General features: G+C 39.0%; 2 protein-coding genes across 13 annotated transcripts in view; one reads left to right on the top strand and one right to left on the bottom strand.

Annotated features, from left to right (window-relative positions):
- The window catches only part of MCPH1 (microcephalin 1), a 331,342-nt gene that overhangs the window by 163,035 nt on the left and 149,665 nt on the right, over positions 1-18,642 (top strand). Inside the window, exon 13 of one of the 12 annotated variants that reach the window (XM_064294943.1) lies at positions 9,456-18,456. The exons of the other annotated variants lie outside the window; for them this stretch is intronic. Coding sequence (XP_064151013.1) covers positions 9,456-9,683 — 228 coding nt within the window. The 3' untranslated portion in view covers positions 9,684-18,456. Of the gene's footprint in view, positions 1-9,455; positions 18,457-18,642 lie in introns of those variants that run through there. 12 annotated transcript variants of the gene reach the window in all.
- The window catches only part of ANGPT2 (angiopoietin 2), a 62,594-nt gene that overhangs the window by 16,455 nt on the left and 27,497 nt on the right, over positions 1-18,642 (bottom strand). The window contains exons 2-3 of the mRNA XM_010591867.3: positions 9,116-9,271; positions 7,328-7,449 (exon numbers count right to left, since the gene is read on the bottom strand). Of these exons, the coding sequence (XP_010590169.1) occupies positions 7,328-7,449; positions 9,116-9,271 (278 nt within the window). The remainder of the gene's footprint in view (positions 1-7,327; positions 7,450-9,115; positions 9,272-18,642) is intronic.

Raw genomic sequence — 18,642 nt, 5'->3', positions numbered from 1 at the left:
TAAGCGTTAGGTGCCACAAGAGTTCAGAAAAAGGAGTGACACTGTTTCAAGCTGTAGTGCTCATTAAGTGCTGTTTTTGAGAAGAGAATGTTCAAGTTAGGCTAGACCTTTGGGTAGAATTTTTGCTTCTTCCTAAATCATATACATTTTAATATTAATCCTAATAATAATAAGCTGTGTGATGAATATCTCTCTGTCAAGGAGCTAACTACTTTGCCTAGGTTCAAATCCTGGCTTAGTAGCCCTGTGACTTCAGGCAATTTACTTAATCACTTTGTGCATCAGTTTCCTTATCTGTAAATTAGGGAGAATACTACTACTACTTCATGGGGTTGGTCTGAGGAATAAATATGTTAATGAATATATATTTAGACTAGTTCCTGATACACAGTAGCACTTAGTAAAATGTTCATTATAATTGATATCGATGGTATTTTCCTCATTTCCGTTTAGGAAATGGAAACCTAAACCCATTGCCATCAAACCAGTTCCACCCGTAACAACCCTGTTAGGACAGAGGAGAATTGCCCCATAGGATTTCCAAGGCTGTGATCTTTACGGAAGCAGCCTGCCACGTCTTTCTCCCTCAGAGAGGGTGGTAGGTTTGGGTCTCCGACCTTTTGGTTATCAGTTGAGCGCTTTAACCTGTGCACCACCAGGGCTCCTAATTAAAGCCAAGAGACAATAAATCACATGCCTAAAGTTACTCACCCACATTTCACAGAATGGCGGTAAAGACTACCAAGGTTAGGCTTGGCTCATCTTACCTTTCTTTTATCTGTTAATTAGTTCCTTTAACAGGTTTATTGAACACCTACCATGTTCAAAGTGATTTTTAGGAAAAATCAGAGATGAGGCCATTATGGATCATAGTCTCAAAATGCTAAAAGTGCAGATGTTTTGATGGCTTTGCGCCAATAAACTAAAATTGTAAAGCTAGGAATATCTTAACCAAAAATATTAATTTTATGAAATTTTATCTGGTGGCATCCATTGAGGAAAACATGCCCTTATGAGAACCTAGGTTCGTAATTAAAAGTTATCACATAGGACGTGTTTGAAGACCGCTGTTCCACTGCAGAGGAGATGTGGGCAGTAAGACTTCCCCTGGGCAGTAGGAGCCCTCTGGGAGAAGGCAGAAGGCCTTGGACTGAGAATCCCACCTCTGCTTGTCATTAACTGTACCTTGCGAAGGGCATTCGGCCTTTCTGGGTCTCGGGTACATATCTATTTAAAATAAAGGGATTAAATTAGATGGTCTCTGAATTCCCTTCTAGTTCAAATAATCTGTACATCTATTATGCCTTATTTATTTATTTTTTTTTTTCCCGGCAGTGACGTTGTCTGAATCTTTAACCCTGCAAAAAACATTAACCAGCCAAGGAACTGACTATCCATTTAGGCCTTGCATATAAGCAATAGCAATGCATATTAATAATTATTATTAAAAATGCACTTGCCACTCTTAAATTTATCTCAGCCCTTAGTCTTTATAAATCAGCATATGACAATAAATGTATTATCAATATATCAAATCAATAAATAATATGGTCATTTGCATTCAAATTTTATTAGTTTGATAGTATTCATTTTTAGCTTTATTATTTCTTAATATTTTCCTGGGTGACTAATTTATTTTAAAAGAATTCACTTGAATTAAGTAAAAAGTCAAGATCATTTATAACAAGAAGAGGGTAACTTAAAAATAAGTGCATAAAGATTTTTCTGTTTTCTACCCAGAATCATTTCTAGTACCATTATTGTATAGGCAGTACAATTAAGGAAATTCTCCTGTAATGCTTAACCTACAGAATTAACATAAACGTATGAGGAATTTTTTAAGCATCAATCTGTACTGCCTACAAAATGATGTTGTTGAAGTTTATTTTGTAATTGTCTTTTTTTTTTTTTTAATCATCTATGAGAGAAGCATAGAAAATAGGTGTGGTGATCACACAGTCCAGGCTGTGAATGAGAGTTAAACACCAAAGGGTAGATATAAACAAGCAAGCAGACAAACTAGAAAATCCCTTAGTTTCTTTCTCCCAAGGCCGTGCCAGTATAGCTGCATTTGTGCAGTTGTTGTTTTTAGTTACCTGAATCATGGAGACCCGATGTGTGCAGGGTAGAACTGCTCCATAGGGTTTTCAAGGCTACGGCCTTTTGCAGACAGATCACCCAGCCTGTCTTCCGAGGTACCTCTGGGTGGGTTCAGACCCAGAACCTTTCAGCTAGTAGTTGAGCATTTAATTGTTTGGGCCACCCAGGTATTCTGCCTCAAACAGTAAAAAAAAAAAAAAAAAAACCAAACCCATTGCCGTCGAGTCAATTCCGACTCATAGCGATCCTATAGGACAGAGTAAAACTGCCCCATAGAGTTTCCAAGTAATGCCTGGCAGATTTGAACTGCTGACCTTTTGGTTAGCAGCCATAGCACTTAACCACTATGCCACCAGGGCTCCCAATTGTTTGGGCCACCCAGGTATTCCACCTCAAACAGTAGTACTACGTAGTACTATGTAAATGGCCACAGATCGTTGCTTTTTAAAGCTATAAAGAGTCTTCGGGGTCATATTCTAGAGCAGCATTTTTCAAAATGTGGGTTGGGATCCATTAGTAGCTTGTGAAATCAATTGAGCGAGTTACAACCAGCATTTTTTTTTAATGAAATGAAATTAAATAAATGGAATAAAACAGGTCAGAATACAGTATAGATTTATAGCAAGAACCTTGCACGTTGCACCAGATATCATGGCCAACAGTGACAAGCTGTGGGAGAAGGGAGTGGACCACGCGTGGAGAATGCAGACATTCGCTAGTCGTGTTGTTGTCGGCAGGTGCTGTAGTGCCAGTTCCGACTCACGGTGACCCGATGTACAACAGAACAAAACACTGCACGGTCCCGCACCGTCTTCACAGTCTTTGCTGTGTTTGACCCAGAAAGAGGGAGTTGCTATATTTGCTAGAAAAAGATAGTTTAGTTTTTTGCTCAATAGCATATTATTTGATTTCCTGATGTGTGATAATTTCATCATCACCATAATTTTAGATTTACAGATTTTAAATTTGTAAATTTACAGTTTAAATTTATGTTCACATAAATCGTGGTTAGTTAAGAACTGTGGGGAAATATTATCCTATCTCAGCAGAAACATCGAGACTGGAACCATGCTTCTCTTATAACTTTTCATTGTGTCTCTTCAGAAAGGGGTGGTATCAAATGTAACAACTTTCAAGGCCATAACAACAATAACAATTTAATTGAACTGGGATAAATAGCCCTTAAATTAATTGTTTATTTTTAGGAAAAAAAAAAAAGAATGATAAGATGAAAAAAACACATATTAGTTTTTACCTTCATTTGGTGAATTTAAAAATGTTTCAGAGGCAGTTCTGAGAAAAATGTCAACCCTCATAAGTGCTTTGACTTCACTTGAATCTATTTCATGAAGAAAACAATTGCACTTCTATATAATGAAGGTTTTTTAAAATATGATTTATCAGACGTACAAATCATTTGCACGTTTGTGTAATGATGTTCCTGCAAATAAAATCTTAGGCCAGTCAAAACGCAAAGCACCTACACACCCATGACGTGGAACTCATTGAAAGATGTAAAATTATCATGACAGTTTTCTTTATCAGTTATTTACAGATGTTGATGAAAAAGCCTTACTATTGTCATATTTTGTTTCATATTTGTGACAAAAGAAAATGTGGTTTCTGCAGCAAATAAAAGATTACTCTTGTAGCAGGTGTAAACTTGTTACAGGCTGCACCTTGTATGTCTGTGGACAGGTGTAAATTTGTTACGGGCTGCACCTTGTGTGTCTGTGGACAGGTGTAAACTTGTTACAGGCTGTACCTTGTGCGTCTGTGCACAGGTGTAAACTTGTTACAGGCTGTACTGTGTGTGTCTGTGGACAGGTGTAAACTCGTTACGGGCTATACCTTGTGTGTCTGTGGACAGGTGTAAACTTGTTACAGGCTGTACCTTGTGTGCCTGTGGACAGGTGTAAACTTGTTACAGCCTGCACCTTGTATGCCTGTGGACAGGTGTAAACTTGTTACAGGCTGTACCTTGTGTGCCTGTGGACAGGTGTAAACTTGTTACAGCCTGCACCTTGTATGCCTGTGGACAGGTGTAAACTTGTTACAGGCTGTACCTTGTGTGCCTGGGGACAGGTGTAAACTTGTTACAGGCTGCACCTTGTGTGTCTGTGGACAGGTGTAAACTTGTTACAGGCTGTACCTTGTGTGTCTGTGGACAGGTGTAAACTTGTTACAGGCTGCATCTTGAGTGTCTGTGGACAGGTGTAAACTTGTTACAGGCTGTACCTTGTATGTCTGTGGACAGGTGTAAACTTGTTACAGGCTGTACCTTGTGTGTCTGTGGACAGGTGTAAACTTGTTACAGGCTGTACCTTGTGTGTCTGTGGACAGGTGCAAACTTGTTACAGGCTGTACCTTGTATGTCTGTGCACAGGTGTAAACTTGTTACAGGCTGTACTGTGTGTGTCTGTGGACAGGTGTAAACTCGTTACAGGCTGCACCTTGTGTGTCTTTGGACAGGTGTAAACTTGTTACAGGCTGTACCTTGTGTGCCTGTGGACAGGTGTAAACTTGTTACAGCCTGCACCTTGTATGCCTGTGGACAGGTGTAAACTTGTTACAGGCTGCACCTTGTGTGTCTGTGGACAGGTGTAAACTTGTTACAGGCTGTACCTTGTGTGTCTGTGGACAGGTGCAAACTTGTTACAGGCTGTACCTTGTATGTCTGTGCACAGGTGTAAACTTGTTACAGGCTGTACTGTGTGTGTCTGTGGACAGGTGCAAACTTGTTACAGGCTGTACCTTGTATGTCTGTGCACAGGTGTAAACTTGTTACAGGCTGTACCTTGTGTGTCTGTGGACAGGTGTAAACTTGTTACAGGCTGTACCTTGTGTGTCTGTGGACAGGTGCAAACTTGTTACAGGCTGTACCTTGTATGTCTGTGCACAGGTGTAAACTTGTTACAGGCTGTACTGTGTGTGTCTGTGGACAGGTGTAAACTCGTTACAGGCTGCACCTTGTGTGTCTGTGGACAGGTGTAAACTTGTTACAGGCTGTACCTTGTGTGCCTGTGAACAGGTGTAAACTTGTTACAGGCTGCACCTTGTGTGTCTGTGGACAGGTGTAAACTTGTTACAGGCTGTACCTTGTGTGTCTGTGGACAGGTGTAAACTTGTTACAGGCTGTACTGTGTATGTCTGTGGACAGGTGTAAACTTGTTACAGGCTGCATCTCGAGTGTCTGTGGACAGGAGTAAACTTGTTACAGGCTGTACCGTGTGTGTCTGTGGACAGGTCACTCACAGGCTCTTTTTGTACATCTAGCATGATTTACATTTCTGCTGTCTAATTGGCTGAGCGCTGCTTTGTCAGTTACATAAAATTTTAGTTTGTTAGATATCTTTGACAGGATGATTTTATGGAAAAAATATTTTGATATTTAAATTTAATTTTACCCAAAACTAGATTCCACCACCACACCACCGGTGCCGTCGAGTCAATTCCGACTCATAGCGACCCTACAGGACAGGGTAGAACTGCCCCACAGAGTTTCCAAGGAGCGCCTGGTGAATTCGAACTGCTGACCCTTCGGTTGGCAGCCGTAGCACTTAACCACTACGCCACCAGGGTTTCCTAGATTAGAATTGAGAAAAAATGGAAAAATACATCATTGACCGACGTACATTAAACTGGGAAAAAATATAAAGGATTGAAGCGATGGAGCAGCAAGAATGGCGAGAAAATAGCAAGTCACAGTGGTTAAGATCAGTATTTTATATGTTGTGTTAAAATCAGTATTTTATATGTTGTGTTAAAATCACTATTTTGTATGTTGTGTTAAAATCACTATTTTGTATGTTGTGAAGTTTTGATATTTAAAGAAATGTCACCAAATTTAGGGATGACTGAAAAATGTACTGAAAATTGTTGATTGCATTTCAAAGAAGCTTACGGAATAGCTAACATTTTAAAAATACTTACTGTATAGCAAAGTTTGCTCGTAGTGAGGATAAGTATTAAGTGGTGTGTCTGAATGCATGAATAAGATGTACGCTTTTTTAGGGAAAGTCAGTATCATTTGGCAAATATTTACAAAGACAGTATTTGGGTAATATAATCGATACATTTAACTGATGACTGGGGCCTCGTAGCATACTAAATCCCGGACATATCCTAGGATTCTCAAAGACATTATTGTTACACAAGTAAGACAAAAGCACCCCCATATGTTCCCAACGTCACTGTAACATATTGAAGAGTACAGATGGTATTCAAGAGATTGTTATATCTCAGTTGTCTCTTTCAAGCCTTTATTTATTACTTTGCAGAAGAGAAATTTAAAACATTAAAGAAAAATATTTGGATAAAAAAATCTATTTGTTTTGCAGAACACTAGATCAATACAATAGTTGAGTTAAACTTGGTACCTAAAGAGATAAAGAATTATTTCAGCTTATTCTTAATTTACAGTGGAGAATGATTACAAGACAATACATTTAGCATTTTTCCATTAAGAATAATTATTTAAATCGTGAAATAGAGTGTATTGTTATTTTGACCACTCTATACATCCTGTGTACACGTTCTCATTAAAAATAAGGAAATAAGCTGAGTCGTTCAGCATGTGTGTGCATAGACTTGTCCTCAGATGTTCAGACTGGAATTAACCTATAAAACTATCCTTACCTATCGCTGATAATTATTGTTTCTTTATTTTTATTTTTTATATATAATGTATTTAAATATTGATAAAATATTATGTACTATTAACTTTGTATTTTTACTTCATCATATATTTTAAGAGTTAAGTGTTGTGTAATGAAAATTGATTTCGGTTGTATATGGCTTTACACTCTAAGTGCATTTTACCTACTGGAGATAATTTTGCATCAGAAAAAACTAAGACCCCAAAACAAAGAAACTTGGTCAAGTTAATACTGAAATGCCCAGGCCAGTGGTTCTTTTTACTTCAAGCACCGGCAGTATATTTTACTGAATTGGCGTAATATTGGGGGAATCCCTGTTAAAAAAAAAGTCTTTAAGGGGACAGAGAATGAAAAATAAAATCAAGGACTATTTTAGAAGGTCTGTACCATTTTGACATTTTCTCCTAAATTCCCTCCGTACTCCTCTGTCACAGCTTTCTAAACTACATTAAGAAAGTCAGCACTTTGGGAAGCTGTGCTTATAAATAATAATCCTGTGAAACAGGTTTTCACATCTGGAAAGTGTACAGCTTTGCATTATTATTATTATTATTTTGTACTTTTATTACCTGTTCTTGTCTTGCAGTTTGTTTATTTCACTGGTCTGATCCAAAATCTGCTTTTCCAGCTTGTTTGTAGAGAGGGAGTGTTCGAGAAGCTGAAGCTCAAGCCTCGTTGTCTGATTTAATACCTAAAAGTTACACAATGAAATCCTTATTGGTCATTTTTTATTAGATACGACTTCCTCTTAAGTTACCTGAATTATGAGAAAACATATTCATTTACCCAATTATCTTATTTTGGCATATTTTACCTTTTCAGAAAGGGCCCGATGTCCTGTGTCCCGTCAGAGTGTATGAATTTTTTTCACCATGCCTTTGTTTTGGGAAGTGTTTATAGTCTAGACAGTGTTTGTGTCAGATAATGTGTTATTTTTAGTTCTTTCACGTTTTACCATTTCTTTTCCACAGTGAGGCAAATGGGACGATAAAATAGTCATATTTAAACTGTCAACATTCTTCATGAATGGATGAGTTTCCCTCTGCTCAAAAAAATGCTGTTCTCATATTTGTTTTTCAGTAAATTAAAACAAAGTGATTAGAATTCACATGCTTCCATTGTTTAAAAATATAACTCAATTTTTTTCTGCCTTAGCCTGATATTTCCTAGTTTTGATTGACTCCTTTAGCCTTTCATTTTTCTTTTTCCTATTTAAAAACCATATGAATCAATTAGGAAACAATATAATGTCAACATAAAGTGGAAGATGACTTTCTTTGTATACCCTTCTGATACAGAACATCTCCTGCATCACTTTTCCCTTCGCATCCAAACAGCTTTAAAGACGAGTTCTTTAGCGTGTGGCTGCCTCACAGCAGGAAGAATTGATTACTCACATCCTCCGTGTTAATGGTTATCCAGGATGTGGTACCACATTTAAGTGTTTTAAGTCAGAACCGTTGCCAAAGATGGTGTGTCCTTGAAAGAATCATTGTTTTCTTGCTGTCTCTATGTCGTTAGTGAATGCCTTAACCTGGTCACATAGAGACAATGATTTGGCCTACATATTAATTAGACCCAAGCCTTTTATGTTGGTCCTTTCTCAGAGGAAGTGTTAATCTGATCTCCCACTTTAAACCCTAAGGGTTATACAATGACTACAATTTGAGGGCGGGGGGAGCAGAGGACGATGGAGGTCAGGTTCAGATACTGACCCAGGGAGTAATCGCAATGTTTTTTATATCACTTTTCTGACAAGGATCATATAGCTGGACAGGGCCTCGAGGCATCCATCTGCAGGTGACTAAATTAGCCAAGTCAGGAGTTTGTCCAGTTTAGGGTTCTCTCGTTCTGACAGAATAGAAGAACCTCACTTCTAATCAGGATTTTCCATATTTGAATGTAAACCTGTTTCATCCAGTCGGTGACTGCTCAGCAAAGCCTTAAGTTGAATCAGGCAGGTAATTCAGTCTGTTAATACCTGGTGCTGAACAGCAGTTAGGCTGAGGAATATTTATATTGTATTATGTTATGGGAACTGCATATTAATTGGAATTCCTGGTGCAAATGGTTAGTGTGCTTGGCTGCTAACCAAAAGGTTGGCAGATCGGGGCCACCAGAGACAGCCTGGAAGAAAGGCCTGGTGAGCTCCTTCCTGAAGACCAACACTGAAAACGCTGCGGAGCACGGTGCTGTTGTGACACGTACGATTTTACCATGAGTCGGAGTCAACTCAACGGCAACTGTATATTTTAATTAAGAAACTGTATCTTATTTTGTAAAGTAATTATACAGCACAATTTAGTGCTAGTCTCTGGCTGGCTGAGCTGCTATGTGTTCCATATTTCAATACTTACTTGGGCTTCCACGTCAGTCAATTTCCGAGTCTGCTCTGCTGTCTGATTCAGTAGGTTTGTTCCTATTTCTATCATCACAGCTGTCTGGTTCTGGACTGCGTTCTGCTGTATCTCCACCATTTCCTTTTTCATGTTGTCCTGGATGTAACTCTCCAGCTAGGAAGGAAGAAATGTTCAAAAGACAGCTATTAGTCCAATGATCAGAAACTTTATTCCTAAATATTTGTCATCTTTTCCTTGTCTTTTAAAAAATCTATTTGAAGTTCTTTGTCTTGCCCTAGTTTTAAAATCTTGCTTTTTTTTTGTTTTTCACTAGCAGTAAAATGTAGTTTTCTTTTAGGTTAACTCCAAGTCTGGCAGACTGGTAACATCATGTGTAGGTGAGAGAAAACCTGCTCCCTGTTTGTTGCATCGCTCCGGAAGTCCACACTGTGACAAGGAGATGGATAGACCGCGGTTCAGTGACGGGAAGATGGTGGTGGGACGCAGCAGGAGGGACCACTGGGGGTTTTACTGTGTTGTGTCCATTCCGCCAACCTCAGCTCAGTCCTTGTTATACAGGAAATGAAAGTTTGGTACTAAGAATTTTACTGACTTCTGCCACATTCTAGATTTTCCATTTCTTAACATACGGAGAGACTCTGTTAGGTTCCCTGAAATAGGGTGTAAGGAAACAAGCACCTTTTCCAAAACTGATCCACGTCCCTCTTACTGAATTTATCACACATTAGACCTCTTAAGTTTTTCCTCACATGTATGCATTTTTCACAATTTCTTCATTTTGTACATCAGGCATAGCAAACTTTTAATCTTGCCTTGGCTCCATCCTTCCTCATATATAAAATAGGTTTACTGTTTGGACAGAGGAGTGTTTTAAGATCTAATTAAAACATGTTTTCAAAGTCATTGTGTGTGCATAGCTTTAGGTACTTAAAACCTTAATTTCCTTTCTTCTTTGTTTTTCGGAAGGATCTAATAATAAGAGCCACGATTCCATTCATTGTTCTAAACTGTAAGCTCATGACGACAGAAACCATATTTTTATTCATTTTCCACATAGTGTAAATCAAAAAAAATTTTATTAAATTGAATAATTAAAAGCTTGTTGTAAAACTGCTTATATAGTACCGTTCTTTAAAACTTGTAATTCTCTACAGAGAAACCATTCAACTTCAGTTGTCAAACATAACTCTTCTTAAAATGTTAACCATTAAGTAAATCTATACTTGTGCCTTGAAGAATGAAAAAACAGAATGGGAAGGGTGGAGTTTCTCCCTTGAAGTTCAGGTGCTTCTTTGCTGGTGCAGTTCACGAGTTGTGTCCTATGGCTGGTGCTGCCTAGTCTTGTTACTAGTGCTGAACCCTGAGTTTACCCCTGTCTGCTTCCCATCTCCCTCCACACTAAAACCAAAAAAACCAAACCTGTTGCCATCAAGTTAATTTCAACTCATAGCGACCCGACAGGATAGAGTAGAACTGCTCCATTGGGTTTCTAAGGAGCAGCTGGTGGATTCGAACTGCTGACCTTTTGGTTAGTAGCCAAGCTCTTAACTATTGCACCACCAGGGCCCCCTCCACACTAGTTGTCTTGATATTTAATGGCCACTCCCTGGTGATGGTTCTCCCTTGATTATTGGACAGATCAACTTGAAACATAAGAATTACTAAAGCTTTGATAATTTATAAAAATCTTATCATTAAAACGTTTACTTCTCCGTATGAATCAAATTAGATTAGACCAGTATTAAAAACAAAACAACAAAAAATACTGTTAGTTGGAAGTCCAACTAACATCTCTTGCAAACTCTTCACAAAATTTGAAGATCCTGATACTCTTATCAATCACTTATCAGAGCTAGTGGTAACTACCTGCTGCCATCGAGTCAGTTTCAACTCCTGGCAACCCCTGTGTACAGCTCTGCTCCGCTGGGTTTTCGGTGGCTGATTTTTTGGAGGTAGATCATCAGGCCTGTCTTCTGAGGTATGTCTGGATGGACTCAAACCACCATCTTTCAGTTAGCAGTTGAGAGCATAACTGTTTCTGCCACCCAGAAACTCCGGTGCCAACTAGCTCAAGCCTTTGTAATGGCTGTGTTCTTTCTTTTATACTTTATTCTTTCCTCACGCCTCCCTGCCTTTTCTTTTTAAGATGTAACTTTTACAAGGGACGTACACCATTTTAAAGAATCTGTAGATAGCAGCTTGTAATTTCTTGCCTTCTCTCCCTCTCTCTTATCACCATGGGAATAATAGAACTTTTGAGGTTAAAGTTAGAGCTGTATCAGCCACCCAGACGGGTTGTCTTAGCTCCTCCTAACACCCAGCACAGAAAATGTTTAGAAAGATTTACTCTGGAAAGTTTGGTACTATAAACATATACTCAGGCTGGAGTTTGGTTTAAATCTTTACTCTGAAATAATAATTTACAAACCAGCATAAATAATAAGTCTCAATCCTCTTACTGATACCAGTATTTAAGACCTAATAGAAATTATTCTGTCTTTTGTCACTCTAGATCATGTAACCGGAGGAAAATGAATCTTTTTTTTTTTTTGCCTTTCTAGAGCTACTGGGTCAAATGTAGTTAAACCATCAAGAGACAGACATGAGAGGAATGTTTATAATTTGAAATTTTAAAAGTCAGGTTCTAATTTAAAATTAAGACTTAAGAACTTTAGAAGATATAAAAGACCCAATTTTAAAAAAATACAAATTTTTAACTTTTTTGCCATGTAGTTTTCTAATTTGAAAACAGTAGAATGTAAAATGCTTTTTAAGTCACTACTTTTTAGCTTTTCAGGATGACAAAGTATAGGTATATGGGCTGTGTGTCTGTGTGTGTGTGTGTGCGTGTGTGTCTGTATACACATACATATAACATTTATACATGTGTGCTCTGGAATATGTATATATACAATATACAGGGCTTGGAAGGCATATGTGTACATGGGCTCTGTGTGTGTATACACGTATATATAACATTTATACACGTGTGTGTGTACACATATATATAACATATTTATACATGTGTCGTGTGCTTTGGAGTATGTATACATACAATATACACAGTTTGGAAGGCATATACCATTCAAATAAAGCAAAATTCTGTTTGATACTGACCCAATTGCTAACTAATTAAAGTTTTTGTGAAGAAAATGGAACAGAAAAAGAAATAATGAAGTACTAGATAGTTTGTGTTGATTTAAAAAAGATTTGCATTCTTACCCTTAAAGCAGTGAAATTGAGGTTTTAAGAGAAATGTGTGATTGTGGTAGTTTGGTACCCTTTCAGCTACCACCCGTCACTGGAGGCTTGTGTGTTGCTATGATGCTGAACAGGTTTCAGCAGAGCTTCCAGGCTAAGACTAGGAAGAAAGACCTGGCAATCTGTTTCCAAAAATCAGCCAACAAAAACCCTACGGATCAACAACGGACTGATCCGTTAGCAATCACGGTGATGTCGCAGGTGCCAGCAGTGTTTCTTTCTGTTGTAGGTGTGGCTGCCGTGAGTCGGGAGGCAACTCGGGGTGTCTAACAGCAGCCACAAGAACAAAGGGTGGTATGTTTAGCCCCAGAAACAGTAGGAACACTAATGGTAAAAAAAAAAAAAATGGTAGTTACTATTTATTGGTTACTCAGAATGTCTCCACTACTGTGTTGATGGCTTTATACTGATTCTAGGTGCCTAGCATTAGAATAGGCGTGGGCATTGGCTGATGGCTGGTGTACCTGTAAGCAAAAGGATAGTTCAACCCAGAGGCCACTCCGTAGTGCCTTTAACACCCAACAGTGACATATGGCAAAATGAGCTCGAGCATGCCCTGTGATTTCTGAGGCTGACAATGCCTCGAAAAGCAATCAGCTTCCTACCACTCCATTAAAAACAGGAGGGGGGGGGTGCTTTTCACAGACAGAAAAGCCTGGAATTAGCAATCCTCAGTGCTGATTTTATCTTCTGGAAGCATCATGGCAAAAGAATCTGTTTTTTTTCCAAAGATAAGTAGTAACTTGTAGAGATAGAAAGACTCTGGATGTTCATAATATAAGGAACACTCCTAAATGAAACTCTCCCATTTAATGTGTCCTTTTAGTACATCACTGCACATCAGGGAGTAGAAGCCCACAATGAAGCCCCTTTGGCTGACCCACATTGATGGAAAAGCACCTTGAAATTCCCTTGTCTCTTGACCCTGATGAAGTAGGTTTTTTGTTTTGTTTTGTTTTGTTTCTAGTTTATTGCCCTGGAGTGCCTTTCTGTTTAATATCTCTCTTTTTTTTCACTGTCTGTGACTGAAACCCAGAAACAAAGAAATTTTCCCAGTGATCCTACTGCTGTCCCTCCCATATGCAGCTTCACACTCTCCCCTTCTTTGGCAAAGGTTTCCCATCCTTGTCATTTGCACTTGGCTGATTTTGTCAAAACAGTTCCAAGACACTTGAACCTCCCAGGAGAGGGGATATGGTCTTTCTAATTTCTCAAGTGTGGCTGCACATATTTATGTTGTCCAGGAAAGTTTGACATTGCCTTCATATTTGAAGGTAACTTTGCAGTGATTGTGGCTTGTGGGTGCCAGTTCCTCTGCAAAGATCTTCCTGCACAAGTTTGAAAGGGCAAGTGTGCATTAGCACTGCCTCCTTAGATGAATGGCCTAGGCACCCTTCATTTACGGCATGGGCCCTTGAACTCTTGCCCTGTTCTTAGAATCCAAATGAGTTAACAAATTTAATTACACTGTAAGGCTATGCTCAGTATTATTATGATTTGTTAAAAAAAAAAAAATTGTACCCTAGTAGTCTTTAAAACTTGGCAACACATTGAAGCTTAAGGTAACCAGAATAAAATATTTTAACATTGTATATTAGATATATCCATATAGATATAGCAGCACTGGTGGCATAGTGGTTAAGTGTTCAGCCGCTAACGAAGAGGTCAGTTGTTGGAACCCAACAGCCATTCCACAGCAGAAAGATGTGGCAGCCTGCTTCCGTAAAGATTTACAGCTTTGGAAACCCTGTGGGGCAGTTCTGTTCTGTAGGGTTGCTGTGAGTCAGAAGCCACTCGACAGCAACAGTTTTTTTGTTTTGTTTTGTTTTGTTTTATATATATGCATGGAGCCCTGGTGGCACAGTGGTTAAGAGCTTGGCTGCTAACCAAAAGGTTGCCAGTTTGGATCCACCAGCTGCTCCTTGGAAACCCTATAGGGCAGTTCTGCTCTGTCCTATAGGATTGCTATGAGTCAGAATCGACTCCACTGGCAGTGGGTTTGGGTTGTTTTATGTGTATTTTAATGTAAATTGTGTCCCAGCAGTTTTTTATTACTTCCCAACATTTTCAACAATCAAATTTGAAGGAAAAGACAAGTCCATTTTCGAGGCAACTATGGCAGATTGAGTATACATTACAGTGTTTGTCTTATCTTCCTTCTCACCAGGATTAAATTATCCTCATTAGTTCTTCCACCAAAAGAAAAGTAATCTTGAGTTTGGCTGGGGAGAGGAAAACATAGACAGCATGTAAAAATTATTCACAACTTAAAGATTTTGACGTTGCTTCCTTCCCAGCTGTAGATGCTGGTTAGCAGATGATTTTTATTTAATAGATCATTTCTGTTTCTATTTAAATAAAGCTCAATGCCCTGATTTCTTTTCAACTAATTAGTTTTTGTTCATCTGAATGACCAAATTTTCCTACTAAGTTAGCAAATACTTTATTTCTTTGGAAACATTTTACTCTAACATTTCCATGGGAAATCAAAACATTGCAACACTGTGACTATTTTTTCCTCCATACCTGCCCATCCCCAAAACCTCAGCAACCCTGTGTGTGCAGACGGTCCATGCACTCAGCTGCCAATCAAAAGTTTGAAGGTTCAGGTACATCCCGCAGTGCCTCAGAAAAAAGTCCTCGCAATCTCCTGAGAACTCAGCCTCGGAAAGCCCGCTGGGCTCAGTCTGCTGTGACACACATGGGGCCACCATGGGTGCTCCGTGGCAGCTGGTTTGGTTGGCTGATCCCTCCTGACTTGACCCCTTCTTCCCACTCAGCTTCTGCCGTCCTCTCTTCTGGAGCGCCGCACTCCCATCCCGCCATCAGAATCGTGGCTCTAAATGCACACCGGATCACTCTGCAGCTCGCAGTGAGCTCTTGCCCCTTTGTCTGTAGGATCAAGTCCAGGTTACTTATCTGGGTGACATGCTCACCTTCATAGTCTGTTCCCTGTATCTCCTTAGCCTGGTCCTGATGTGAACCTGACTCCTGTTCACACGAGACCACTCATGGTGCTTCATATGTGTACATCTTTGTCCGTTCTTCCTTTTACGTTGAGTTCTTTCCATCTCCTGGGGTTATACCCCCTCTCCCATCATAAGCCCTCATCAAGAATAGTCAATGTGTTTTATGCTGCATTTTGATACCAAAAACACTTTGTATTGTTGATTTTTTTTTCTTTTTAATAATACCATAAGTTTTTGTTCTTGTTTGCTTGGGATACTGGATTTTTATTTGTAGCCATTCCACATCCTAGTAACAACAAGAAAAACATTTGCTCTTATGATTAATTTGAAAACTTGAATCCAAGATTATTAAATCTGGGTATGTTCTGTTTTGTAGGCTTTTAACCTAATGTTCTTGGTTCCCTTTTATGAAGAAACTCTGGAACACCTTTTGAGGAATCCAGGGAGAAACTAGGCTTTCTTCTCCTTCCTTGTAGAGGTTTTTCATTGTTAACCTAGGAATTTTGCTGCCTAAGCAGTTGCTTCCTCACCAGTATTTAACGAGAGCTGCTGAGATTGAAGTGGAAAGGACCAGGAAGTGTGTGTCTTGGGCGAACCATCATCTGGAAACACTTGTAGGAGGCTGGGGTAGAGGTATTGCCTGTAGGCTGGAGATAGTGTGTGGATGGCCCAGGAGCTGGGGACAATGTTTTAACACCTTCTTTTTGTATTTATGCTCTACGTGAATTTGTGTAGCCTAGAGAATCCCGTATCAGAGGTACTTGCCCTCCATCGGGCCTCTCTGTAACCTTGGCACTTGTTTCCACATTCAGTGCCTACACCATGGGGGATCCAGAAGGAATCTAAGTCCTGGAGGAGGGAAGCATGGCCCTGCAGGCACAGATTTTCTAGGTGGTTGATATAACTTCCCTTAACCGTTTCATTGCCATTGGCATAAACTGTACACCAGCCACTGTTGACGCCTCTGGACCTCAGAGGTAAAACATTATTCCAGTCTAATGCATTTTGCCCCAAGGTGAGTTCCTTTTGAAATGTCTGAAGCTCAGCAGACCAGAGTTGGAGCCTCATTGTTGTGTAGGTTGAGCACTCTATTAGATGATACTTCCTGGATGTGTTGGTTTTGTAAACTTTTGCATTTTTTTTTTTCCCTTCATTTCTGTGAGGTAAGGCTTGCAAGCATAATTATGACTTTGCAGTGTGGTAGTTAGGGACCCCTGATGGGTTTGTTTTGGTTTTTCTGTGTTGTATTTGGAAAACCAGAGATCTCCATGTAACCTAATGAAAAGGTGCCAGCGATAGATAAATTATCTACCTGGTTCTCAGGTAAATACCGTCATGCCACAGAAGGACGGTGCCAAGGTGCCACTCGCCTCATTGGTGAACTGTGTTCCAGCTCATATTTCTCACAGTCCATGTTACCAACCAGAAGTTTAAACACACTCAGTTAGTAATCATGCATCCCAGTGCTGAAAACACATGCCATAAAAAAAAATAATAATAATGAGAAAAAAATGTGGTGATGAATTTAATAAACAAACATGTCTTCATTCATTGTAACTATGTAGAACCCTCCTGGCACAGGATCTTTGAAGCACCTCCTGTGACGAATTTGTTCTTACTGTCTGTCTTGGTCATCTAGTGCTGCTGTAACAGAAATACCACAAGTGGATGGCTTTAACAAACAGAAATTTATCCTCTCATAGTTTAGGAGGCTAGAAGTCCGAATTCAGGGTGCCAGCTCCAGGAGAAGCCTTTCTCTGTTGGCTCTGGGGTGGAAGGTCCTTGTCATCAATCTTCCCCTGGTCTAGGAGCTTCTCAGAGCAGGAACCCTGGGTCCAAAGGACGCGCGCTCCATTTCCGGCTCTTCTTTCTTGGTGGTAGGAGGTCCCTCTCCTCTCTGCTCGCTTTATATCTCAAAAAAGATACACTCAAAAACAGCCTAATCCTGTAGAGTGTGTCCTGCCTCATTAACATAACTGTCTCTAATCCTGCCTCGTTAACATCATAGAGGTTAGGATTTACAACACATAGGATAATCACATCAGATCACAAAATGGAGGACAGCCACACAAAACTGGGAATTATGACCTAGCCTAGTTGACACACATTTTTGGGGGACACAATTCAATCCATAACCCTGTCCTTTTTACTTTTTTCCTATTAATAATTATGAGTGATCCTGTTATCTGATACTATGTGTAGATAGCGTCTTTCCTGTCTTCAGTGGTTTAAAGACTGAAATTGTACTTGTTGACCACTATAAACTTGACTTGATAAGCAGTAGAGTTTCAGGCATTGATTGATAGTGTATTAGTTTGTCCCCTCCGCTTATGACAAATAAAATTTAAAATAATTTCAGCACATAAGTGTATCCGTACCCCATAAAATCATACCTTCTTTGCTTTTAGTTATGAGTGTAACTGCAACTACTATTCACTTATTGGCTGTCTCATTTTCTGACCTTTCACATTTTTGACAATAGTAACAAATCTACTATCCAACTATTTTGTGCATTAACATTGTACATCTGGCAGTAACAAATGCCAGGGTGCCAGGTGAGAGTGATAGTTAAGGTTATGTGTCCAGTTAGCTGGGTTTGGCAGTTATGGAATGGTGTAATTTGCAGTTATGGAATGATGTAGTCATCCTCCATTTTGGAATCTGATGTGGTCATCCTCCATTTTCACCTAACACCTATTTGCGCATAATGACATGGTCTTTGAAACCTAACCATGTCGATAAGAGAAAAGTGGGTGTATATATCACTTTTTGTTATCTAATTAAGGGATGTTTATCATATACACCCACTTGTTCTTTTTATATACATCCCTTACCATCACTTGAAAATCTAAAAAGGAAATACATTTTTCCCCTCAAAATGTTTCCATCATTTACTACTGATAAAATGGCTATTTTTTTTATCAATAGCAACCATTTTAAATATGTGGTGTTTTAATGACACTGGTATAGTAACGTTCTATAAATCTGTTTGCATTTTGTACGGCAAAATATGTCACATTTTACACATTCGTGTTTTTTAGAGGACTCTTAAAGTACATGTATATTTACCCCAATATCTATTAGAGCTCTGGCTCACGACACTTTAGGATGACCTATACAGATATCTGCAAGTCAAGGAACAAAGAAAATGCATCAAATATTTAAATATTATAAGGTCTTGTGTATCAGAATCAACTGAGATTAAAAAAAAAAAAAAAACCTATGGCAAATATAGTGATAGCAATTTACACTTGTAAAAGGCTTTGCCTTTTTTTTTTTTTTAAAAAACTTTCA

This window comes from Loxodonta africana, chromosome 12, assembly GCF_030014295.1.
Source record: "Loxodonta africana isolate mLoxAfr1 chromosome 12, mLoxAfr1.hap2, whole genome shotgun sequence".
Lineage (NCBI taxonomy): Eukaryota > Metazoa > Chordata > Mammalia > Proboscidea > Elephantidae > Loxodonta > Loxodonta africana.
This window is presented reverse-complemented; position numbering and strand designations above follow the sequence as displayed.